The sequence below is a fragment of the Trachemys scripta genome, chromosome 10, assembly GCF_013100865.1.
Source record: "Trachemys scripta elegans isolate TJP31775 chromosome 10, CAS_Tse_1.0, whole genome shotgun sequence".
In the NCBI taxonomy this organism is placed as follows: domain Eukaryota; kingdom Metazoa; phylum Chordata; order Testudines; family Emydidae; genus Trachemys; species Trachemys scripta.
This window is the reverse complement of record NC_048307.1, coordinates 65,500,339-65,525,592: the sequence shown is the minus strand read 5'-3', so window position 1 is coordinate 65,525,592 and position 25,254 is coordinate 65,500,339. Positions and strand designations below refer to the sequence as shown.

At 41.0% G+C, this 25,254-nt stretch overlaps 1 protein-coding gene across 2 annotated transcripts in view; it reads left to right on the top strand.

The window, feature by feature from the left end:
* The window catches only part of FBN1 (fibrillin 1), a 213,841-nt gene extending 190,631 nt beyond the window's left edge, over positions 1-23,210 (top strand). Inside the window, exons 52-66 of one of the 2 annotated variants that reach the window (XM_034783356.1) lie at positions 177-242; positions 976-1,092; positions 1,317-1,436; positions 2,476-2,598; positions 3,295-3,426; positions 5,071-5,196; positions 5,799-6,005; positions 7,713-7,838; positions 8,045-8,167; positions 10,339-10,455; positions 11,536-11,664; positions 13,170-13,289; positions 16,717-16,948; positions 17,992-18,169; positions 21,338-23,210. In XM_034783356.1, the coding sequence (XP_034639247.1) occupies positions 177-242; positions 976-1,092; positions 1,317-1,436; positions 2,476-2,598; positions 3,295-3,426; positions 5,071-5,196; positions 5,799-6,005; positions 7,713-7,838; positions 8,045-8,167; positions 10,339-10,455; positions 11,536-11,664; positions 13,170-13,289; positions 16,717-16,948; positions 17,992-18,169; positions 21,338-21,727 (2,306 nt within the window). In that variant the 3' untranslated portion in view covers positions 21,728-23,210. Of the gene's footprint in view, positions 1-176; positions 243-975; positions 1,093-1,316; positions 1,437-2,475; positions 2,599-3,294; positions 3,427-5,070; positions 5,197-5,628; positions 5,688-5,798; positions 6,006-7,712; positions 7,839-8,044; positions 8,168-10,338; positions 10,456-11,535; positions 11,665-13,169; positions 13,290-16,716; positions 16,949-17,991; positions 18,170-21,337 lie in introns of those variants that run through there. The other variant, XM_034783357.1, reaches the window with a different exon arrangement.
* The last annotated feature ends 2,044 nt before the right edge of the window (positions 23,211-25,254 follow it).

Here is a 25,254-nt window from a genome sequence, read left to right as displayed (position 1 = left end):
AGAGAGAATGTGTGTGTGTACATGCACACAGACTCACACCCTCTTGAATGTAATATATAAATGAAAGCTGCCATGCTAGAATGGTGAGAATTCATCCCACCATACGTTAAGCTGATAATATATTTATCTGTAATTAATTATTGTGACATAGTTTAACATACATATTTCACTTACAGAGGCGTTCCGTCAAATTTGTCCATTTGGAATTGGCATTCTTATTGGACCAGGGGATATACGGGTTGGTAAGTGATTGGTGCTCTGAACGTTACTGCAGGCTCACAACTCTAGAAGGCTACTTCCTGTCCATCAGCTACTCTCCCTTCCAAAGCCCTGGATTTGTTTTGTACAGACACTTTGCACAGAATTATTTATACAAATGTAAAATTCAAACTTGAACTTCTCTCCCACTCCATTAATTAACCTTGAGGAGATCATTCTCTGTCTTAAACTATAATGACCAGACATACCAGGAGAAATCTGAAGAACCTAGAGAAGGGATCCAAGCTGCATATATCCCCTTCTTACAGGCATTTATACCCAGCTCAGCTATAAGAAATAGTTTTAATCTCTTAGTACTGAAAACCACAGAGTCCCAATTCCCCTGTATACATTCTTGGGTCTAACTCCCTCCATAGACAAACAGCACTCTAGCTCAAAGCTTGTGGGTAACTCTTTTTTGATATCAGAAGAGTGAGATGGCTACTATGTCATGATGCTTCCTCTCACCGGGACCCCTCCTAAGAAGGTTCTTTATCCAACCTTTAAGATCATTGCAACTTATGTGTCACCCTTGGAAAATTTGGTGTGAAAGTTCCTGTTGTCCCTCATGTGAGCTAATCTCCTTTCAAATATTTTCATTGTGAATTGTGGAATATTCAGTCCTAAATTCATGTTTGTCATGCTAAATTAGTCTCAGAAATGGCATTTAATTAATTTCACTAACTGTAGCCCTTTCATTTTTGTTTCTGGGCTAAGATGTGGATGAGTGCCTTGACCCGGATAATTGCAGATTTGGGCAGTGTATCAACACGGATGGGTCCTTCCGCTGCGAATGTCCTTTTGGTTATATCCTTCAGGGAGTTCAATGTGTAGGTAAGTATAAGTGTTGTATTCCATTTTAATGACTCCTAATTCCCCAAGTATAACAATAAAGAGTAGTGATAGATGAAACTCCAGTTTAGGACCCTTACTGATTCCTTGTTTTTAAACTCTGATGCTCATGAATAATGCAGAATCCTTGCACGTGATCCGAGTCAGACGCTTGCAACTTCAGCCTCCTGTAACATGCATTCATGTCTTGTTTTAACTGCTTGCAGATACTGACGAATGCTCTGTTGGAAATCCATGTGGAAATGGAACTTGTAAGAATGTTATAGGTGGTTTTGAATGTACCTGTGATGAGGGATTTGAGCCAGGACCAATGATGACATGTGAAGGTGAGACTCTCAAATGCACAGGTCTTTCAGTTTCAGTTTTATGGTAAACCATGAGTAACTTCAGAAACAATTGATAAATTTTGAGGTGCCAAAGCAGGCAAATTAGAGATACTCTTTTGCAATGTCTCCAACTATCTATGGCAGACCTTAGCCTCATCCCCACTCCAAATACAGGCATATATATCGCTCCCGCTTCCCAATCCAAATGTGAATCCTTTTATCATGTTACCCTGTTTCTAACTGGAAAGGTAAGTGAGCAGCTTCTTCACTTTCTGAGCTTGTGCGTGCTGATGGATTGCCGAGATGGGGGTAACATAAGCAAGTTCCGTTCAGTACCCTCTCCAGAAATGTTACTGATTGTATTCACTATGCATGCAACTTTGATGTAAGAGTTCAGACTTTTCTGGCATAACCTAATTCTCTCCAGCAATGCACCAGAGGGTAATTCTACCACTGGACTGGCTTGCGCCACTCTTATAAGCACTTAGGGCCTCATCCAACTCCCATTGACTTCAGCAGAAAGTAGATCAAATGCATAAACACCAGAACGTAGTTTTGTTCAGTTTACACAGCACATGAATAAATATGTTTTAGGCAATGTTGGTCACAATAAGGATAATATTTTGTAAAATGCAGGCTACGGAAGAGTCTGTTGTCTTGTTGGTAGCTAAAATAAAATGCCTAGAATCAACAACACGTGTAAGAGTAAACAAGATCTGAGGGTAGGTGTTGATTTAACACTGATTGTATTTTAGGAGTACAAAGCTGGAAACTACTCTCATTGCCAGATGGCTGCTGCAGGCAGTGATTTCTGCCCCTTGCTCACATAAGGAAACCGAGGCAAGCAGGGATGTCTCTGGCCCTGGTCCTATGCAGAAGTGTATAGTCAGTCATTAGAATCACAGATCTGACAGTAAAATTTAACCTTGAGCAATTTGGCATCTCTGATTTATAACTAAAATAAACGACATACATTCTCAGCTGGTGTCTTTTGCAAAAGCAGGTTTCACTTTGCATATGGTTGTTTGTTTGAATACAGATGTAAATGAGTGTGCTCAGAATTCTCTATTGTGTGCCTTCCGATGTGTGAACACCTACGGATCATATGAATGCAAGTGTCCAGCTGGCTACGTTCTTAGAGAAGACAGGAGAATGTGCAGAGGTAAGGTTTCACAGTTAGAAGATACTGTAATAGAATCATAGAATATCAGGGTTGGAAGAGACCTCAGGAGGTCATCTAGTCCAACCCCCTGCTCAAAGCAGGACCAGTCCCCAGACAGATTTTTGCCCCAGATCCCTAAATGGCTTCCTCAAGGATTGAACTCACAACCCTGGGTTTAGTAGGCCAATGCTCAAACCACTGGGGTATAGTTCTCTCAGTGCTAATAGTCCCAGGTACAAATCCCCAGGGAGCCCTGGAGGGGAAGATTAGGGTGCTCAGATGTGCGGTTTTTTAGGGACAGTCCGGATATTTGGGGGGTTGTCTTTTATAGGCGCCTATTACCCCCCCCACCCCCTTCCTGATTTTTCATACTTGCTCTCTGGTCACCCTAGGGCAGTTTAACATTTTGGGTGAAATTCTATGGCCTGCTTATATTATGCAGAAGGTCAGACTAGTTGATCATATTGGTCTTAAAATACATGAATCTATGAAAAGGGTAATAGTATCAATGTAAAGGGTTTCCCACCTTAAGTGAAATCAGTTACCTCCAGACCAGGATTTTCAGATTATTAATTTAGCACAGCAGAAAGAAGTTGTTCGCGATTTCACTTTCAAAACAAAGAGTTCGTTATTATGAGTTTCCATGAGAATCTCTCTCTGTAAGTATGTATAATTCTGTAATATGAACTCTTTCAGATCAGGATGAGTGTGAAGAAGGAATTCATGATTGTGACTCAAAACAAATGGAGTGTAAAAATCTGATTGGCACTTACATGTGCATATGTGGACCAGGATATCAGCGCAGACAGGATGGTGAGGGCTGTATAGGTAAGTGAAACTGAGATGTTAAATCTCTGTGAGATAATAGTTTTCCCAGTAGAGCTGAGCTGATTTTCAGGTAAGAGCCAGATTCTGGAGAAAAATTGGCAATTTTGGATTTGACTAATTGTTTAGGAATTTGGGGGGTGGGGGGGAAGAATCACTCATCTAGCTGTATAATTGTGCCCATGATTGCAGGTAAAGGGTCATGCAGAGCCTACTTCTCCACTGCCTTACATCTGTGGTCACATATGGAAGATAAGTGTAAAATGCTACCACTATTGTTAGTGAATGGAGAATTTGAATCAGGGAGCATTGTACACTCTCTTTGCACAGAAATGAATGACTACACAGGCAGTAGAGAATCGGGTCCACAGGCTGGATATAGTCAAAATTCAGATATACCCAAAATTCAAGCAGGTGAAAACTAGAGAAGAGCAGAGAAAATGACAAATTTTAGTATTTCAAAATATTTTATCTAAAACAATGTCCTGTCTTCGGCTCCCTTCTGCCTGCGAGTTACAGTCCCCAAAATGAGTGGCCATTTTATTTAAGATATGTGCCATAGTAGTCATCCATGATTTAACATACAGACCAGTAACACCAGTTGCTGCAAGCATACTCACTTATTAAATGTGATCACATTTACCACTTGATAAAAATGTAGGAGGACACTGTATTAAACTGTCCTTTTCAGAAATCTTTCTGTAGGATTTCATCTCTTCTGTAATCAGACATTCTGGGCCAGATTTTCAGATGCTGTGCATTGGTGTATCACCACTGAACTTAACGAAGTGATGCTAATTTACAGCAGCCGATGAGCTGGCCCTGCCTTCTTTAATTATGTCAAAAAACAAGAAGAAATGTAGATCCCTTCCAATGAGGTCCCTCACCTAAGAGACATGAAATATACGTAAATTAGATAAAGACTTTTATTTTTCCCATTATAAAACACCATTATATAAAAATAGTAAATAATACAGCGCTCTAAAGTATAATGAATCACAAGGTTAACCATACTGTTTAATAAAAGTCCTCTCCTAAAATACCATACTACCTTGCATTTTGACTGTAAGCAATGTTATGTCTATAATGTTTTTAAACTATGCATGGAACCCAGGGGATGCAGCAATGGCTGCCAAATAATTTTTAAATGAATAAATAGCGTGGAATATGATGCAGGGAAATGATAGAAATAATGAATGTGGCATGGGTTTACCTGTCCTCTATTTAGATTAATCTATCCCTTGAAATACTAAATGTCAGAGTGTTTAAGAAATATCATTGTTTATGTCTGTTTGTTCCATTTGATACCTTCCTCAAGTTTAATCAGTGAAAATGCACCACATAAGAATGGTCATACTGGGTCAGACCAAAGGTCCATCTAGCCCAGTAGCCTGTCTTCTAACAGTGGCCAATGCTAGATGCTTCAGAGGGAATAAACAGAACAGGCAACCTTGTTGTCCACTCCCAGCTTCTGGCAAACAGAGAGTAGGGACACTCAGAGCATGGGGTTGCATCTCTGCCCATTCTGTCTAATAGCCATTGATGGACCTATCCTCCATGAACTCAAAACTTCACGCTGTTTTTTGACTCCTGGACTAACATGTTTATGGATTTTATTTTCTGTCACATCGTTTTAAAAAAATACAGATGAAAATGAATGTCAAACCAAACCTGGGATCTGTGAGAATGGACGTTGTGTCAACACAAGAGGAAGCTACAGATGTGAATGCAATGAAGGATTCACTGCCAGTGACACCCAGAATGAATGCCTTGGTAAGTACCAAGTTAATGTTTTAGCAAAGCCAAATAGCATCTCCTTTGGTACCAGAAGTTTGTAGTAAATTGGGATTATTTCACTAGTTAAGAATATATTACTATTTTTGCATAAAATTGAACTCAGTGGGATTACCTAAGTGTCTGTAGGGTGGAGCCCTCTGTCACTAGACACCATCCTGGCACTAAATTCTTCCTTTGCCAATTGTATGTTTGTATCAGTTGGTTAGAGTGCACTGGCTTAATATGAAAGCTTCATGTTGGTTAGTATCAATCAGCAGGGAGTTACTCTGTCCTTTTGTCTGATAGTTCTATTTTCAGTCAGCCCTTCTTCTTTTCTCTGGGTTCAAACAGAAGTGCATCTTTTCTAGGCACACACTGACTTCACTCCTACCCTCTTACTAAATTTCTTGTCTCCTTTGTTTCCCTCAGACATCATGTTCTCTTTCTTGCTGCTGCCAGACTTTCATTCTCACTTCCACAGTCCCAGGGTTAAGTATGCTTCCCTTTCTTTGATATTTCTGTCTAAATTCCTAATATGTCGTGACCCCCTTACAGTCATTGTCGCAAGTACTCTACTTGCAACATAATTTGTCTTTCAGACAACAGAGAGGGCTACTGCTTCACTGAAGTGTTACAAAGTCTGTGTCAGATTGGATCAAGCAATAGGAACTCTGTCACAAAGTCTGAATGCTGCTGCGACGGCGGGCGCGGCTGGGGGCCAAACTGTGAGATCTGCCCCTTCCCAGGCACCGTGGCCTTTAAAAAGCTTTGCCCCCATGGCCGAGGATACATGACCAATGGAGCAGGTACTTCTGTCTGTAAAAGTTTAAGGGGAAATCTGCAATCAAAAGACCACATTAGCGACTATGAAATCAAGAGATAAAGTATAAACTGCACCTTTGAGCACACAGAAATCCTTTATTGTAACGCATAGGCATTTATGTTCAAATTTTCTGCAAGCTTTCCAATGGTGAGAATGCAGAATTTGCTGAGGACCTACATGCATAGGCAAAAAGGTGTTTGAGCAGCCAGCTCAGGTGGTTAGGCACCAACTAAATCCCAGATTTCAGCAAGCTTCCCAAATCATTCGCTGGCAGGATGTACATTTGTATGTACACATCAGGTAGTCAGGCACATGAACATGCAATGGTGCTGGAACAATTTGTACAGTGGGGGGGAGCTGAGAGCCATTGAACCAAACTGTAAACCCTGCCTATGATGGAAACCACTTCAAGCCAGGGGGTGCAGCAGCCCCCCTAGTTCCAGCACCTATGTGACCATGGATGTTTGCACACTCAGATCTGAGCTTTTTGCCTGGGCCTAATGGAGGACACTTGAAACCTGGCATTTGTGTTTGGTGTAATTACCTGTTTGGTTTAATTAAAGATAACTGGACAAAAACATACAATGGACTTAATAGGATCTACAATTAAACACACCACTGAGTACTCCAAATGACCCAGGGGACGGTTCAGCACAGTAGTCACTGATGCTAAGTATTGGTGTTTTTCACCAGCTCTTAGAACTGTTGTTCCCTCCCCATCCCAAGATCATGGGCTCCTGCTCAGTGTGATGCCCCAGCATGCTCTCGGTTGGTGAGTTGCATGCACACACCCCGTGAAAAGTGCTGGAGCCATGGAGAGATAAGTCCCATTTACCCCAATATTGCGTCGTTTGGTGAAGTTTTTTTTTCTAGTGTGCAGTGCTAACTAAAACACGTTGGGGAAGGAGAACATGGAAAACTTTCTTTAAAACATGCAGTATTGGAAAAGAGGGACTTTAGCTTGCTCTAGGTACTCCCTAGAGATGGTCAGTGGTGTTGTGAGCTGTCAGCAGCAAAGTTTATGCTGCAGTGTTACACTCAGCTTCGCAAACCTGCAAGAAACGTAATACATAAAGGGTAACATTTTCAAAAGTGCTTAAGTCACTTTGACTTTTGAGGTAGGTTCTTAAGTACATAAAGGCCAGATTTGTAAAGGCACATGAAGAAGCAGACAGCTGCCTAGTGGAATTTTCATAAGCACCTATCTGCATCTTTAGGCACCAAATACCTTTAAAAATCTAGCCCTGTTTGATCTTTGAAAATGAGACTTCAGCTCGTAAGTCACTTCTGTGATTTTGAAAATGTTACACAAATTCACTTGCAAATATGCTGAAGTATCCCTGGTAATTTTCTTTGGGCCAGATTCGTAAAAGAAAATGTGAACTTCATCACTGGCTTAAATGGGAGCTTTAACAAGTCTTTTATTTGAGGTTCTTGATAGAACCTCCTACTCTATTTGTTCATTTGCATTTAAAGCTTGCTCATTACATTTAAATGTTAAATTTGTGCTGCATTGCCTAAATCCATGCATATTTTTCTTTCTAAAGATGCAAGCCTCCTAAATGCGTGGAGCATTTCATTATTTGGATGTTGCATTTTTCTTGTCAAAGCACAGGAGTCTTACTGAAATCCAGTACAGTAATTTCCTATTATTTGTTTTCTCTCTGAATTTGTATTTATTGCATTGCAGATATTGATGAGTGCAAGGTTATTCACGATGTCTGCCGGAATGGAGAGTGCATCAATGACAGAGGATCATATCGCTGCTTATGTAAACCTGGCTATACTCAAGATATAACGGGCACCCTTTGCATAGGTAGGTTTCCATTATTTTACACCTGCCAGTACATTACTAAAGAGATGACCTTGAATGGAAATTTACAGGAATAAGAAATGAGGGTTTTCTTTCATCATAGGAAAACAAAACATCACTTGTTACCAGACTTTGGGGAAATATTTTTAACTCTTCATTACAAATCTTGGTTGATATTGCCAAAAAGAGTCTGTTTTTTCTCATTTTAGATCTGAATGAATGTAACCAGTCCCCTAAGCCTTGCAATTTCATCTGCAAGAACACAGAAGGGAGTTACCAGTGTTCGTGTCCAAAAGGGTACATCTTACAAGAAGACGGGAGAAGCTGTAAAGGTAAAAACTGAAAAGGAAAACTTGACTGGAGGAACTCTACATTTCACAGATTTGACTATATCTGCCCAAAGATACATTTCACGGACAGATACGTGCCCAGGGTCTGACTCTGATCTCACTGACTCTGGTGTAAATCAGGAGCATCTCCACTGAACCCTGCTGTCTAAAACTGGAGTAAATGTGAATGCAGAGGCAAGCCCAAAAATATGGGAGACAGTTGGAATATTCCAGTAACTATAGCAGTGAATATATTTTTAAGACTTTTCTTTCTCAATATTTGCTCCCTGGTATAAATAATTTTTTTTCTGATTTTAAGCATGTTGATTTAAGCCATGCCTTGCAATAATAATTTCACTTTAATTAATGCAAGTTATAGTAGCTCAGTCAAGCATCAGCAGTGTTTTAGCTAACCATTCCTGCAGCACTGGATGAGAGAGGGAAATGAAGGAGAGGAGAATACTCTGTCTCCTCTGTTTCTTTCCTTGGCTCCCATCTCCTAGTAACCTTGGCATCATGCTCGACCCCCCTCACCTTTCTTCTTTCTTCCATACCTCTCCTATCTACAAAGCTGCCTTTTGATATGAAGAAACAATATTTTAGAGGTTAAGGGCCTACTACAGGAGTGGGTGGGTGAAGTTCTGTGGCCAGTGGTGTGCAGGAGGTCAGACTAGATGATCATGATGGTCCCTTCTGGCCTTAAAGTCTGTGAGACCATATTGCCTAAACATATAACTGCTTTGACTCCACCAATTCTGAAACCCTCATCTGTGCCTTCATTTCTCCTCCCCTTATCTAAAGCAACTCCCAGCTCCATGGCTTTCTCAGGTCCCGGTGCCATACAATCAAGCTCTCCACTGTTGCTGCCCACTTTCTCACAAGTCCCAAGAGGAACTACCAATAAACCTCATTTCTCAAACAGCCTCACTGGTGCCCCCATGCAGATCCAGTTCAGGGATATTCTCTGTCTCTCCTCCTCTCCACTGCTTCTGCTCATCTATCAACCTGTCACCTCTTTGTCTCTTTCCACAAAACCATTGGTCGGAGAGACCTCTCTTCTGCAGGCTTTGTCATCTGGAAGAGTCTCTCTGTAGCTCTACATCTTGTCCAATTTCCATCTCTTTTCAAATTTCATCTTAAAATGATGAAATTTTCTCTATCGCCAGTAATTTCCATTTTGCTCTCCCTTTGTTGCTGGCTTTATGGCTGCATGCTAACATGTATTCATCCTAGAGAACCAATTTTTTTAGTGCTGAGAGGTGGAGCTCCACATACAAAGAGAAGCTTGTGCAATTACACATCTGCAAATGCACATACATTTATTGCAACTGCATACGCAAGTAGGTAGCTGTGCACTTAAATTCCTGTTCGCATCTGCAATATCCAATTTATGAGTATTTGTGGTAAAGGTGCACAATACTGTGGAAGCACCTTTGCATATGTATTTTAATATACATGCAAATGGGGCTCTACCATTTGAAAATGTGATCCATAATTTCTGTAATTTATACAATACGCTGTCTTTTGGCCCGCGTTATTTCATTCTTTGAAAGCATTTTTAGGTCAAATCTCCAATCCTGCAATGGCTTCTAGCTCCCTTCACATGTAGTCCTACTATATTAAAAAGGGTTGTGCATGCACATCACAGTCTGCACTAAGGGAACCTACTGCAGCATCCAGGGCATCACTATCATCTGTCTGAAAGATGCTACTACAAAATAAGTGCTGCTACCACTGAAGTCAATTGTCTTCCAAAGGAGCTTCAGCAGGCTATAAACTGTATTCTGCTGAAATGGGCTGTAATCCCAAAGGAAATATTTAAACAATAATGACAAAGTAAAATGGCATTTCCTATGCCAACTTTGGAATTGCTGTTGTAACCTACAGGGGCTTTACTCAGCCCTTTGATATTAAGGGCATTACATAAATAAATCAAAATGTAACGTTACTTGCCTGAAGCTCGCCTGTCCCACTAGCTGACGTCAGGCCAGGTCCTCTGACTGGTAGCACGTTCTGCTCTGCTAGAGCACTGGGCCAGGCCTGTGCAATATACTTCTACAAAATATTTGTATGTTGAACCGCTAACTTGCAGCCACTTCTCTCAGTGTCTACATTGAAATGTCAGCACCTTGGTAGGGACTGAAAATGGAAGGAATGTTGGTTTACTCTTTCAGATCTCGATGAATGTGCAACGAAACAGCATAACTGCCAGTTCCTGTGTGTCAACACCATAGGGGGCTTCACTTGTAAATGTCCTCCTGGTTTCACTCAGCATCATACAGCGTGTATTGGTAAGTGACATTGAACGTTGCTCTTCATTAAGTGGAAACTCCCGTTTGAGGATTCTTATTGCATCTCATTCCTGACGGTGTTGTAATAGGATGGTGAATTCATCTTCCAGAAGAAATGACGGTGCAGAAATGGAGGCTATTTATGCTGAAATACTGGACCAGATTTTGCTCCCACTTACACTGGGGCAACCACAAAGGATGGAATTTTGGCCTAATAAGTTTGTTGTGCAAACAGCTTTCCTTTGCTGTGTCAGCTAGTACCAGCTATTTACTGTAGAAGAAACCGATATGTTTGTACAAAGAGCCACATTTTTTTTAAAAAGCCTCTTTATTTTGCACCTGCAATTAGTTGCTGGTGTAAATGAGAGTGTGTCAGTGTCTATATGGCTGCACCAGCAAATCAGGTAGTTAGAACCTAGGAACAGAGGAGGACTCCATTGGATGAAAGAGTAGGGGCAGAGGTGGAAAAAAGGCCCTTCCTCCCTCCCCGTGTCCCTTGTTTCCTGCACTCAAGGACTGTACACTGATAGCACTGTGCATGTTTCTGACCCTTTCTTCATTAGTTAGCAGCAGTTTCCATGTTGTGCCTGTAGTTGGTGCCACGTTAAGGTATCTTTAATAAGTTGGCCCTAAATGTTTGCATCTGAACAACTTGGCCTATGTATACATCCATATTAGATCAGTTTAAATGTAAAACAGAATCTCTGCTTTTCAGTTCTGCAATCTGGATCTTGATTCCAGTATTCTGCGCTCCCGTGGCCTCAATGTTCATGCTGTGTACGCAAGGAGAGCAGAATATCAGTCAAGATCCAGCATGAAGGTTTGAGAGCAGTTCCCTTCAAATTGTATCTCCTGTTAGTATTGTCAAGTAGAAAAGTTGGGATTTCTCTCTCCCATTTCTTTGGTGCAAGGCACAGGATGGAAAGGAGCAGTGTCTGTCATGTCAATGTCTTGTGACACTTACGTTTCTTTTCTGCTTTTCATGCACTCTTATACTGTTAACATCCTTGAATGATGGTCTTTGAGATGAGTAATTACCTTGCAGAACAGCACTAATACTTTCACCTGATTTACCTTTAGATAATAATGAATGTGCCTCTGAAATCAATCTGTGTGGGGCAAGAGGTGTTTGCCAGAACACACCAGGAAGCTTCACGTGTGAATGCCAGCGTGGCTTTTCCCTGGACCAGACTGGAGTCAGCTGTGAAGGTAGGCACAGTATATAGTACAGACAGCTTGAGCCTGCTGGTCTTCTGTTGTCCCAACGTGAGCCTGGGCATCCGGCATTATAAACTCAAAGACAACAGCACATAGACTGGTGCTGCCTCACTGGGAATTTTGGGAATAAGACGGTTCCTCTTGGATTTCCCTTCACTTCTCCCCACAGGCATGAGGAGATGGTGATCTTCCCTCTCTGCTGAGCCAAGCGCCTCTGTTCCAAACTGAACATTGCATGGTGGCTTCCTGTTGAATTTTGCCCCAGAGTTTGTGAAACCCTTCCCTTCCTATGGGAGTTGTTGCTATTTGTAGATCAGCTTTGATACACATTAAAAAATAAGATCTCCAAGGGGCAAAACATAGACAATGAGGTTAGAATCCTGGATGCTTTGATTTTCTGATGGTTCTGTCTGTGTGTGGAAAGGAATTCTGCAGTGTAGATCCTATTCAGCCCTAGTGAAAGCAAACACAACTCCACTGAATTCAATGGATGTGCCAGAAATGAATTTGGCCTCGTATACATGCCCCATAGAAGAAGGGAATAAGACGGCACAATCATGCATCTGATGTGAGTACTCAAGGAAATACTCACACACATTGCTCTCAGCTATGCAGTTTCACTTCCATTGAAGTAAGTAGGAGCTGTACTTGAAGTACTGTATTTGAAGTCATTTGCCTCCAGGAGTCCATTCAAAGCTGGAGTAAGCAAGTGCATGCAACGCCATTAACTTAAACCAGCGCTGAATTTGGCTCTCCCTGTCTAGTTTAGAAGAAGGATTACAGTATGAAGCACAAAGGAGCACTGTGCAAAGTCAATTTCAGCGTGTAATTCACTACTTGCATGTGTGAAATAGAAGAGTGATTGATGCCTGAGTAATGAAGGTTAATAGAATTTGTGAAGAAAAAGAATCAGAAAGATAGAACCTGAAATGTTTAATCCAAACCAGTCCTTTTTATGACACATTTTATTTAATCTTACAATGCACGTTTAAAATGCACATTATATTCTTTTTTAAATGGCCTTCATTTAGATCTTTTTGTCTGCCAGAGCTTCCATTCAGTCATAAATGCTCCATTCTTAAGGAATGCAACAACACTTAATGTATACGGCTTAAATTCTGAGCAAAATATTTCACAGGCCACTGTTTCTAGGATACACTGCTTTCAGTTTTAAAAGTATTTTTTAAAAAGATGATCACATTTTGTGTCATAACATAATTCCCAAATGACGAGAGAACTAACACAAGAAGCCACTGAAGTTAGCTTACTTCTCCTCTGGTATTCCTCTATCTTACAGTTTTATATTGCCACTCATATTTGCCCACCTTTCACAAATTCTCCTCACTGATCACACGACATTGATTTTGGAGGCTAGTAGGATTAAAAAGAAAGGGAGAAAAAAACTTTTTTAGAAACCACGGAAAATACGGTATCACTTAATATGTCTGTTGAGAAGAGAGAATTCCTGAAATTTGGACTGTGTCTCACCCTTTTAGATGTTGATGAATGTGATGGAAACCACCGGTGCCAGCATGGTTGCCAGAATATAATTGGAGGATACAGGTGTAGCTGCCCACACGGATATCTCCAGCATTACCAGTGGAACCAATGTGTTGGCAAGTTACTTTTCTTTGTTAACAAAATAAAACACTCCATAATTGTGTTAGCAACAAGATTGGGGGGGGGGGGTTGTTTCTGTATTTTGTTTAGCCATGTGTTTCATAAAACTCTGTCCAGCAGAAGTAAACCTGATACGATACTGAGCCCCTCTTTAGACATTCTGAGCATTCTCAACTCCCATTGAAGTCCAATGGCCAAAGCCCTGCTTCAGCACAGCACTTTAGTCAGAGCTAAGTGTGTGCTAGTGAGTAGTCCTATTGACTTCAAGGGAACTACTACTCATATGCTTAAGTACTTTGTTGACTCGAACATGGCCCAAATGCAGAAAACCTTACTCAGCTGTCTCTGTCTTTACTCAGACAGGACTCACAGCAACTGGCACAATCCAGGTACAGGGTTTGATTCTAATAGACCTGTAAGATTAAACATCGAGCACAACACTTTGCAAGCATCTAATATTCCAGGACAATCCTGCTGCATCTGCACCTCCATCTTTTAGCTACAGTCCCACAAGTGGGCTGTTGTGTCTGAGAACTAGCTTTAAAATCTGCTGAGAGCACATGGGTGAATGATAGGTTTTCCTAATGCTTTGTGGAGGTTTGCCCACATTACAAATCTAAAACATGATTTGTCAAAGTTCAGCCAGATTTGACTGTATCTGCCCAAAGAGACTTCCCCAGAGCTTAGGGGTAAAGTTTACAAGGAGCATCTACCCAACACTGTTTCTGCTATTGATTCTTCAGTGTGTTAGGAAATAAATTCACCTGCAGATTAAAATGAAACATTTGGTCCCTATCTAAAATTTGGTTACGTCCCAAGTTGCTGTGACCCACATCAGTGGGGTTACTCATGGAGAATGTTACTCTTCAATGTGACTTCAGCAGACAGATTTGGGCCCCATGTGTCCCAGAAGTCATAGGAAACAACTCTGTATTATACTGCAGCAGGGCAACATGAACCTGCCATATTCAAATGATAGACACATTTTTCTGCTGGCTAGGATTGCGTGTATTTCCAGTCTGATTTAATTGGGTTCCACACAAGCTGCAGTTTTGCATGGCTGGCTAAAGAGATCTGTTTGATGACCCCATCTTTGAGAATTAAGGGCCTCATACGCTTTGTTTGGCTCTGTTTGTTTTTAAGAGCATATAAAAATGCCTTTGTTCATTATCATTCCGCTGCTCTAGGGAGGTCTCTGCTTTTAATTATGTTTACCAAACTTTCTGACATATTACACAGCCCTGGATGGGGAGTCTAGACATTTCTGCTCCAGCGCTCAGTGCATTTGACATGCAGGGGAATTTGAGGTTCATTCAAAAATTGTTTGGTTATGGAAAGATTTAATTAAATGTGGGGGGGAGGGCGGGAGATTCGATTTAAATTGGGATTTAATTCACCCTTTTAAAAACAACCTGAAAAGAATAAGCTGTAATTTCCAGCTCTCTTGACTATTAAGGATGGAGGAACTCTCTTTGAGTGCCTCAAACTATATTTTGGATCTTTATTGCTTGCAATTGAAACCCATGTCTTGCAGGATGATTCCACTGTCAAAACCCATTTTTCTAGCTAAAGTGAAGCATATGCTACCAATGTTTATTAGAAATGAGTGAGCCCCTGAAAAGCTGGGCTGATACCAATGGATCCTCTCTATAGGGTATATTTACTATATCATTTTCCACTGGATTTTTCTCCTCTTTTCCTCATCACAGTCCCCCTATAAATAGAAATCAATACTTAAATTCTAGTTCAGTGGTTCTCAGCCACGGGTCCGGGGCCCACTGGGGGGGCCGCAAGTAGGTTTCAGGGTCTGCCAAAATAAACCAGAGAGTAGGGCTGGTGTTAGCTCACTGGGGCTGAAGCTGAAGCCCGAGCCCCACCGACCTGCGTGAAGCCGAAGCTCAAAGAACTTAGCTTTGTGGGCCCCCTGTGGCGTGGGGCCCCAGGCAGTTGCCCTGCTTGCTAGCCCCTAATGCTAGCCCTGGCTTTTAATCTACTGGATATGCAGAAAAAGTTGTGGAACAGGCAGGCCATGGAGTTTTTATAGCATGGGCTGGGTGGGCTCAGAAAGAAAAAGGTTCTAGTTGATTGAAAATTAGGTAAAAGGAGTTCACCGTTCTTAGTTGCTGTGGTTGCTATAACCTTCTTATAACCCAAACTTACATTCATAATGTAGGCAAGATAACCATGAGTTCAGCAGCAAATAAGTATGTAGGTTTGAGCCATAATTAGTGACATAGAACCCAAACCTGTCTTTGTTTTAGTTAATGACTAAACTCCTATGGACTTCAGGGAGTCAAGGTCAGGCTCTAGGTTCTACTATTTCCTGAATGTAAGAATATGAATGTCTTAATATGGTTAGATATTAATCTGGGGCCCCTGGGCATACCACAGGGGAAGAATTTTTGTCATAGGCTTTTGCAGGACCTTTCCTTCATGTAATTTGGCAATCTGGACTCTCCAAACCATTTATGTCTTTTTGACCTTATTATGTGAAGTGTACAGGGACTTTTTGATGTTGCTACAACACACATTTAGTTAATCACCGAAGAATGCTTTGGTTCCTCCCATGTCTTGTACAGTGTACGACTGCTTCTCTAGCCCAGGCAGTTCTGTTGTCTTCCAAGCCATAACTCAATATTGCAAGACATGTAAGGGATTGCTTTAAAATATAGAAAAATAGCTAAACTTTGTCACAGAATAGTAGCATTAATAAATCTCAAGGCACTCTTACAAACATCCTGAACAATAAGCCATATATTTACTGTAGATGAGTCCAACCTGACCTCCAACTCACCATACCACTGAACTGGGGGAGAGTTCAGATCCAAACTTTGTCCATCTTTAATATTTACATATGCTTGCAAAGGGGCTTTAATACAATGCTTTTCCTGCTCATTTCTTCTCTAAGGAACTGTACCTCATCTATAGCTCCTTTTTGAATAAAGAAAAGATTCAGTGGTTACAAAAACTGTCATCCTTTATTTCTTCACTCTTTCCCCTTAATGTTTTAAATTATAATAAATATGGTGTTACCAGGCCAGCTCTTCAGCTTCATCCAGTTTACACTTGGCATAGCTGAGAAGGGTGGTTGGGGGGAAGGTGGCATGTAAGTCACTGTTCTACTCCAGTCACTGTTCTACTCCCTTGAGCTGGGTTGGGCTGAAACAGCTTCTGGTATGGTATAGAGTAGCCCAAAGGTTGCTCTGTGTTACTCTGGTTGCAGTGGTCTCCTAGGGACTGCTGCAGCAGCCAGGGATGAGGCAGAACCCTGTTCTTGGATTTGGACATCTGATGAGGCAGCATGTTTGAATCTGCTCAGTTATCAAGGCCTAAGCCTTTCTAAAGTTACAGAAGGGAGCGATAGGCTGAATTAGTCCTCTAAGAATAAAAGCCAGTTTCTAATCTGCTGTGCTTCCCTTCCAGATGAAAATGAATGCCTCAGTGCACACGTTTGTGGAGGAGCATCTTGTCACAATACTTTGGGAAGCTATAAATGTATGTGCCCTACCGGATTTCAGTATGAACAATTTAGTGGAGGTTGCCAAGATGTCAATGAATGCAGTTCTGCACAAGCCCCATGCAGTTATGGTTGTTCAAATACTGATGGTGGCTATGTCTGTGGATGCCCACCTGGTTACTTCAGGATAGGACAAGGGTAAGGGCTTCTCATATTTAAACTAATAGACATTAGGTGGCAAAATCTGCTCCCTTGCCTCTGCTGCAGAACCAGTGGCAGCAGAGCTGCTGAGAAAGGGGTAGGATTTGGGGAAGGCGTCCGAGAGTTTCACACTCCCTCCTGTGCTTGGAGCCGAGCTCTGCAAGGGAGATGAGGCAGGGCCGGAGGAGAGGTGAAGGTGGGGATGATGGATTTATAGCAAGATGGATTCTCTAGGCCTTGCCAAGGAAGTTTGGCTCAGGGCCAGAAAGGATACTACAAGCTGGAGTAGTGTCTGCTGAGTCACTCCTGTTGGGAGGGACGATTCCTTCCTTCCTTTTGTCCTGCTACAAAGAACCCCAGCACCTACCCCACGTACCTGAGCTGTGCACTAGGGAGATTTTCCCCCTCAGTATGCACTTGATTCCAGTGCAGCATAGAGCTCCTCTCTAAGAAAAGGGGAGTTGTATGGCTCTAAAGACAATCACTGTTAGCCCAGTCTTTTACTGATGACGTTAGAATGAAATATCCTTATATTGAAGTGATCCTGTGTTTCTAGTTGAATGGCATCCCCAAGGGAATTATTTTCTGTTTATGTCTATGCTGGCATGAAAATTAGAGAATAATACTCATTAGAACTTCATGTGCAACCTACAAAATACAGGCCTGGGTCTGCAGTCGTTTGGCACCTAAAATTCCAATAGCTTCATTGGGACTTTTAGGTGTGTGAAGAATCTAGGCTCAGGCACTTTGGTGGATGGGACAAAGATCCTGGCCTACATTTTCAAAAGTGACCGCTTCCAGCAGCTCCCATTGCCCTGGAGCAGCCAACCGTGGCCAGCGGGAGCCGCAATCAGCTGGACCTGTGGACGGGGCAGGTAAACAAACCGTCCCGTCCCGTCAGGAGCTTTCCCTACACAAGCGGCGTCCCAAGTTTGTGAAACACTGATTTAGAGCAATACAAGTTCTTAATGTTGTATGGGTTTTTTCTTGAGGGATGGAACTAATTTCATGGAACTAATTTTCACTTCTTAATTCATCAGACACTGTGTTTCTGGAGTGGGACTGGGTAAAGGTCATGGTCAAGAATTGCCCGTCAGTGATGAAGTAGATGACAACTCTCTCTCCCCCGAGGCTTGTTATGAATGTAAAATCAATGGTTATCCCAAGAGAGGAAGGAAGCGCAGAAGCACTAATGAAACTATTGCAAATGAAGCAGAGGTAATTGTCCTTCTTGGGGAGGGATTTGGGCTGTTTTCTGAGAGCCAGAATCAGAGACTTAGGGTGCAAAGAAAGAATCCAGAGGAAAAAATTCAGACCGCAACCAGGCACGTCACTTCAACATGGCCCAAGGAGTTGCTCTGGGACTTTGCATGTCTGTGGGTGCTTTCTGAAGATTCTCACAGTCATCAGGGAGAGGTCATGTTTAGAAGATACTAACATGCTTGCTCATTTCCTGTTTCTTGTCAGACACTAAAGCTAAATGCCCATCCAACTCTCCAGCAAGGGGTGAGCTCAAGAGCGAGGACGGTTCTCGATGTCAAAGGACAGCATGAGTGTAGAACACTTTTGTGACCTTGTGGTCTCAAAACAGGGACACTTAGTTCTGGGAGTGGGTGAGTCCCCCACTGAAAGAGACTGTGTTGAGCATGGAGCGGGTGGGACCCTCTCCAAAGAAAATATTGTGTTCTAAAGGCTAAATAAGTAAACTGCTGGGATTCCTGTGCATCCAGTCACTGCAGCCTTTCACAAGGTATGTGGACGTGATTCTGGTCACCCACAATCTGGCTTTGGACCAAAGGCTGTCAGAGACAGTTAGGCAAACAGTGTTCTCCCTGTGTGGCCCAGATAGCAGAGCTGGAAGCTGAATTCGGAACATAATTGTTGGAAGATCATTGGATTGACCAGTAGGTTTAATGTACATCTTTAGGTTGGGGTAACTGTGAAATTTAAATTACTACAGTCTGCTGTGATGCTCAGCCAACTCCCCCTCCTCCCCGCTGTTGTCATTGGCCTCTTGCACCAAATAATGTTAATAATAGATGATGTAATGACCTGTATTTACATTAAAAACAATGTGTCATGTGACTAGTTGCACCTATTTACAAGTCACCTTTCAATCACTCCAATGGGAGGCTGTTTTCTTTTCATTTTTAGCAAGCATTCCTTAAAATAGATTAAAAGGAAAATAAACACTGCATCAACCTCATCCTTACGGTTTGTTTTGAATTGACAAAAACGAGTAACTTCGGTGTTAAAATGGTCAACCCTGCTCTGTTCTTAACTTGCCTGGCAGAAAAATGTTAGACTCCTACTGTTTCCACCACCTTACAATGCCTGTGCACAAGAAACCATAGTGGCAGGTTCAACTTTGCACGTCCATTGACCAAATTCTGCACTCTGACTCAGGCCGAATTCTCACTCACCTTGATGGGAGATTTGTCTAACTGAGGGCTGCAGGATTTGGCTCCTTTCATAGTTTGTAAGGCCAGAAGGGGTTATTGTGATCGTCTGGTCTGAACTCTTGTATAGCACAGGCCAGAGAACTTCCTTCAATTAATTTATACTATAAAATTCATATTCTTCTTTTTGAGAAATTTTAATTAATTTACATTACAAATGGCACCAGATCTAAGCTCATTTAATTCATTCCCTTCCATCTTCTCCAGCTGCTCTAAGACAGCTATAAACTGACAGTGGCAGACTTTGCATTAAAATGCACAGAAACTGCCAGGGAATGGGCCATTGCTGTGGTCTTCAGGTTGTACAGATTTTATATAAGTCAGCTGAAAGTACGGAGGTTTTTTTAGTTTTGTGTTGTGCAGCCTGATGAGTATAACCCAGAAAACTTGAAAGGGCCTCCTAAAATGTCCCTGTACTACATGCACACTTACCAAGCTAAGCGTCCTGCATTCTTTCAGCGTATATATATATATATATTTGCATGTGCAGATATCTCATCTTTTCATGTGCTAACAAAGGGTATCAGGAACACCCTTCACACATGTAAAATAACTCAAGTTTGTGTGTGCAAGCCAAGTCGTGTACACAAGTACATGATCCATATGTGCAAAAGTAGGGGGGTTTTGCTCACGCAAAATGTTTTGGGTGCACTTCTCTGGGCCCCTTGAAATTGGTGCAAAGTGTATAATCATACAAAATCAATGATTTAGTAAAGCACAATAAATATACTTGAAGAAGAAGCTGTGTTGAGTGTGACGCAAGCAGGACTTCTACCCTAAAAATCATCAGGGTTTCAAAGCTTACATGTTTGCTAGCTGATGAAGGGCAATTTGTCGCTGAGGAATTACACTGGCATACCCTTGCCTGCTGCAGGAAGTTTCCAAATTAATATCGTTCCAGCTGACATTCTTTTATGGTCCCTGAAACTCTGCCTTTTAGAAATGTTGCTAATAACTCATCTCAGTGGAGTTTAGCTCATGTCTTATATGAGTTCAATCACCTTGACTTCAGCTATATCTGCACTGGCTCTGCAGGTGTAACGTCCCACTTGGGTAGATATACACATGCTAGCTTTGATAGAGCGAGTGTGCTAAAAATAGCATAGACACCACAGTACAGGTGATGGGAGACATTATCCACCCTGAATATAATCCCATCCAAGATCCTAGGTTGTATTCAGGGCACCTAATCCTTCTTGCCACTAACAACAGCAGCTATGCTGCTAATTTTAGTGCAGTAGCTTGATCAAAGCCAGTGCAATCTATTCGAGCAGGAAAATACAACTCCGGCTTCAGTGTAGATGTGTCCTTAGAGGTAAGAGCTGACACCCACTTCATCTTCAGCTCCTTTAGGCTGTAGCACAGAAGCTGTTGGAAGCCTGTTCCAACAGAGTGCCTAGGTAGAGGAAAACTTGCAAAGAAGAAAACTAAGTCACACCCATTAAATGACTTGCCTGCTCCACAAATGACATTACCTTACACAGCTCATTATTAGCTTCACTTCACTGCTGCTTTTGACAGACTGGGAAGTGTGACACAGGTATGTGCACCCAGCATGTGTGGAGGGTGAGAAAAGGGTCTGAACTCTGAAATGCATCATCTCAAAGGCTCTGATAGCCATGTGCAGCATGCAGCATCTTTCAGTGCATGCCTGAGGTGAGATGACCCATACAGAGAACGCTAATTGCAAGTAACTAAGACTTTCTTTTCTTTTGCCTTCATACACAGGACTAACTGCTCAGTTCAAGGTTCAAATCCTGCTCTGACCTAGTCCCTCTGCTACTCAAATGGGGTTGCCTGGCGTTTAAGACAGGCAACAATATAGTTTTCTTTTCAACTTTTTTATTAGATGGCCTCTTAAGTTGTTTATAAATGGATGAAACTGTTCTGTGACAAAGCAGAGACTAATGTTAGTGTTCTTGTGCAGGATCAACCTGAGGTGGAACCAGAAGTCAGTCTTGCCAGTTGGGATAGTGAAAAAACAGCCGTCTTTTCCTTCAACATCTCTGGGCTTAATAACAAAGATCGCATCCTGGAACTTCTTCCCGCTCTCTCAACACTGACAAATCACAACCGATATTTAATTGACTCTGGAAATGAAGATGGTTTCTTTAGAATCAATCAGAAGGAAGGGATAAGCTACCTTCATTTCACAAAGAAGAAGCCAATACCTGGAACCTACTCATTACAAATAAGTAGTATTCCACTCTATAAAAAGAAGGAACTTAATCAGCTTGAAGACAAACATGACAAAGACTACCTCAGTGGTGAGCTGGGAGATAACCTGAAAATGAAAATTCAGATTTTGCTTCATTAATTCATCAACCAAAGACCAAATAATTAAAACCAAAGATAGATAGGTAGGACTGAATTTCCTCCCAATCAGATTCTCCATATCATAGGTACAATCTTTCATGAGTACATTTGTATGAATGAGCACTATTATATTATTACATAAACAAGGTACAGGATGAATACCCTAGATCAAAACAACCACTTTCTCAGGCTTCTTAAAGTGTAGCTGAGCTACCTTGATATGTTGAATCTTGAAAACTGGGACTTTTATCATTGGAGGTTGGCCACTGATGCTGAGACACACCATTTCAGCAGAGGTACAAGAACGTGCTTTCAACTGATGGACTTCTCTATTTTTGTAATTCTTAAACTTTGCTTCTCCAACTACAACTTTCTAGGTCAGCCATTTATGATATCCATTTGGTGCTAGTACATTTTCAATCTAGATTTATAAATGCACTGTAATATTTACACAACTTAGAAGCCAAAATTGCAATTATTCAGTCTACATACTTCAATCAACCAAAGTTAGCTCAGTAGTTTATCTCAGTTATGCCTATAATACAGTACATGTAAATTAAGTGTGTGTATACTGTAATCATACTATTTTTATCAATGAAGCATTTGTAAACTAGATTAATAATACCCTTAATGTGAGGGTTTGTAATGGTGCTTATAAAGACCAACTACTTGTTAACTGTATACACAAACCTGATGATGAAATTTCTGTGACTTACCAAAATGCACTGAGGTCAGTAGGGACCATTAAACATTCTCAGAAGTCAGATGATAATCAGTGCCATCCTACACCATGACATTATGTAATACATGTCAAGAGTACCCATAATCATTCATATCAACAAGGGTTCAATGTCACAATAAAACAGTGGTTTTTTTTAGTTTATTCTGTGACTTTGTGTTCTTGCTAGTACTAGCTCTTCAGTACACTAGACTGAATGTTTATGCTTCATGCATTCCTGTATAATGTGGGATATACTGCATGTATAGGTGATTCATTACTGAATATGTGCATCTGTAGTTAATTCAGTCTTCCTACGGAGGAAGACAGAAGAGAAATACAGAATTATTTACAATACTAATTCAGCAATGGAATTCTTTAAAATGTAGCTCCCAAAGGGCAAGTTAGAACATTTCCAATGACCTGACCTAAATAATCCTGTCAATCAGTAATTAATAGCCAAAACTTGCAAAATTGGATGTTAAATCATTATTTGGAAAACATGCGCCTTTTATTTCAAAAGTCTTGTCTCCTAAAGCCCCTTTGGCATGCATAAAGTATTCCATTCTTCCCTCCTCCTCCCCTCCACATGACATCTATTGTCAAATAATCCAAGGCTGATTACAAAGGAATAATCCAGTATTGAAATCAACTGCAAACTATATGACATGCATAATGTGAAGGTGCCAGTGTTTGTCTATGAAGTGGTACAAGCTTTAGCAGGAAAAGAACATTCTATTGATATGTGACAATGCAATACCCCCCCCCCCCAAAAGAAAACAATTTGTGGCACTGAAAATACAGTGCAAAAACTTGATTGGACAGCATTGTAGTTGATAGATGGAAATATACTGAGCCACAACCATTTGTGAAAGGGAAATGTTCTGTAATAATTCACTCAGAGGGGTATTATTTTCTGTAATCAGATTTCATCTCAGATTTTTTTTCTCCATAACCATCTTAATAATATAAAAAGAGGTTGGCACACAGAGGGTCACCATGATATTTTCAATAGGCCATGTCTGGTTTTATTTACCATAGTGCCACAGTTTTGAACAGTATATTTTCCACATGTTGATTAGCTATAGCAAAACATATTCAGAGTTTGACAATTGTAAATACCATTCCCATTTCAATAGGTAGTGAGGGTTTTTTTATGCCAGTGAAGGTATGTACATTGGAGTGTATTTGGCTTTTTTCTTTCCTCTCCATAAAAACTCAGAGGAACTAAAAGGAATTATTTTAGAGAAATATACAGACAATGTCAAGTAGATTTCTTGGTTTAACATTTAAATCTTTATATAACACCTTACCATGCCAAAACATGTTTGATTGTGCTCCAGCAGCCTCAGTGTTGTCTGCACAGCTCTGAAAATCCTCTTTGTTTACTGAAACTGCAGAGGGGGAAAAAGGCAGTTTGAAATATTGTGATTTCGTAGGTCCCACAAAAGAGAGACTATTTAATAGTATTTCTGTGTCATGGAGTGATATATTCAAACAAGAGGAGATGTTTAGAAATCAGAAGGTTCTCTCTGTCAGCTAAACACAATATTTGAACAATTCCAATGTTATGCTACAAAATCTTGACAATGTCCTTTTAACGGGTTCAGAATGCAAAGCCCAATCCTGCAAACAGATCTGTGTGTAGCGACCCATGTGTCTCTCTTTGCAGGATTGGGCCCTGAATTGAAATTTGCCTCTGTATTCCTGTCGATATAATTTAGAACTTTTAGCTTCAATAATTATTGACATGAGTTTAATTTCTTAATTACTCCTGGATTTGGGATGAACAACAAAGAGCAATATTGCACTAAGCCAATAGTGTTTGTGGAACCTACAAGAGCAATTAAATACAATTATTTTCTTGTATTTGATGTGGTAGTGGATTCACAGAGACTCTAAGCTTGTGGTAGAGTTGAAGGGGAGGAGGAGCTTTAGCATGGTTTTGTACGTAAAAGTTAGTTTTCATATTAGAGTTAGGGAAATGGTGATACATATTTTAGCTCTTTGAAATAATTGTGGCTTTTAGCAAGTGAATTTGTGCATATCTTATATGCATGTGCCAAAATATTATAATTTCTGGTTAACATACAGCTTTAACAAAAATGTCTCATTACTGTATATATCAACCTGGTCTCTTGACTTGCTGTGTATTGTAACAGTATCTTGTAAGCTTGACAGATGATGTGTATTTTGGCAGGACATGACTGTTTCCACAGTCTCCCTTTTAAACGGTCTTGCAAAGAACCCAAACTGTTTGTCTTTCTTATAGCCGGTCTGAGACCAATTTCCAGGTAGCTGCTCTTGCTGGGATTTCATATCAAAGTAATATGTTAATGCAAATGTTTCTAGTTTGTAGTTTGTTCTGATTTGGGCTCTGGAACAGACGAGTCTAGGTTCCTCAGCACAGGTAGGGCCCGCCCTCTAGGAGTCTGATACATTTGATTTTTGCCTGCTGCTGTAACTGACTCTGAGCACACCTTTCTGTGACTGTTTTGCTTACTCACATTCAGATGTCACCTGTCTCTACAGGTAAGTGTGATGCTAACCAGCCCACATCAAACTGCTGACATTCGAGTTCACCTTAGATCAAGCCAAGTGACAGCAGGATTTTACCTTCTCAGCCTTTCACATCTCTTTCTAGCAAATGTCAATTTTTAAAAAGCAATTTTTAGGTTCCCATTTTAAAGCCACGGCACTAAAGTGAATAAAGCCTCACACCAGTTTTAGGGATCAGAATTACTTCAGCCAGAATCAGTACATTGCAACCATAAGCCTTACGCATATTCCTTGGAACCTAGATAGATACC